Source organism: Phytophthora parasitica, assembly GCF_000247585.1.
Source record: "Phytophthora parasitica INRA-310 unplaced genomic scaffold supercont2.1, whole genome shotgun sequence".
NCBI lineage: Eukaryota > Oomycota > Peronosporomycetes > Peronosporales > Peronosporaceae > Phytophthora > Phytophthora nicotianae.
Genome location: NW_008634126.1, coordinates 705,837 through 707,056, shown reverse-complemented (window position 1 = coordinate 707,056; position 1,220 = coordinate 705,837). Strand labels below are relative to the sequence as shown.

General features: G+C 53.1%; 1 protein-coding gene across 1 annotated transcript; it reads right to left on the bottom strand.

Annotated features, from left to right (window-relative positions):
• Positions 1–567: 567 nt before the first annotated feature.
• Positions 568–1,164, bottom strand: PPTG_00170 (hypothetical protein; the record flags this gene model as incomplete). Its single annotated transcript, XM_008891533.1, has 1 exon — positions 568–1,164. Exon 1 carries the CDS (start codon positions 1,132–1,134, stop codon positions 568–570), a length of 567 nt encoding a protein of 188 aa, XP_008889781.1. The 5' UTR covers positions 1,135–1,164.
• Positions 1,165–1,220: the final 56 nt, after the last annotated feature.

Genomic DNA, 1,220 nt, shown 5'->3' with positions numbered 1-1,220 from the left:
ATCATTGAAGCGCTCATATCGAGCGCAAGCTACATGTACGTCTCATGCATGCGCCAGCTTGCCGAGTTAACATACTTCCGACAATCCCAGCGGGTAGTTCTGGTTCAGCTTTCCAAGTGAACTCACTCATCGTGAGATGGGGGTTGAACACGGGGTCACAGAAACGAGTTATGTGACCTTTTTCAACCACTCATCTTGCGTCTCGTAGATTAAATTTTGTTAAATGCGCGTGACCATTGGCGCAAAATCGATCTGAACCGCCAGAAGGAGGAAGAAAGATTTGTCCGTTTCATCAACAGCAACAACAACTCAAACTGAACACTGCAACTTCCTTCTCCAGATTTAGCACCTCCACCAATCCACTCGCCAGTTCATTTCCAATTCCACTCCGCCCCACGCACTACTGATCTCCACACTCCTATAACCCAACCATGGCTGGAGACGACGTCGCTGTGCACAAGCCCACGCTCGAAGTCACGGGCAAAGTCGCCGCTGGCAAGGCCGAGGAAGAGTTCCGTAACTACAAGGACTCGGACCGACACGCACTCGTCTCCCGTCACTACGCTCTCATGCGCAAGAACCAGACTGTGGCCTTCCATTAGCAATCTGAATGCCAAATTGTCCAGTTGCGCTGCTACCGCCCAAAATGAGCACACGTTGGCCAGCCTCCAGCTTTCCGAGGTTGTTGAGCGCCTGGTAGCTGGTCTGACCCGCCATTGGCACTCCTGCAGCTTCGTTGAACGTCAAGTTACTTGGCTTGTGCGCCAAGTACTTGGCATCAACTGCAAAGTACTCGCCGAAGCTCCCACCTGCAGTGATGTCGGGTGTGCCGTACACAGCGTCACCGACTTTGAAGCCCTGGACATCACCGCTACCGACCTCAACCACGACACCAGCCATGTCGAAGCCCATTCGCAATGGGTTCTCAGCCGTCGGACCCGTTGGTAAGAAGGCAGACCCGAATAGGAGCAACTTGTAGTCGAGTGGGTTGACAGCGGCGCTCACGACCTTGACACGCACATGTGTGTGTTGCAGCGGCTTCTGCGAGACGTTGGTATTGAGTTTGGCTTCCTTGAGCACGTCGCCGTAGCTGGCGAACTCGTAGGCCTTGAATGTCGTGGGGATGTTGACCATTGCGAATTGGTAGGAAGTTGAAAAGTTGTGTCTTGTGGTCGACAGGGAAATTATGTCTGGTCGCGCCCAAGGCAAGATCATCATTG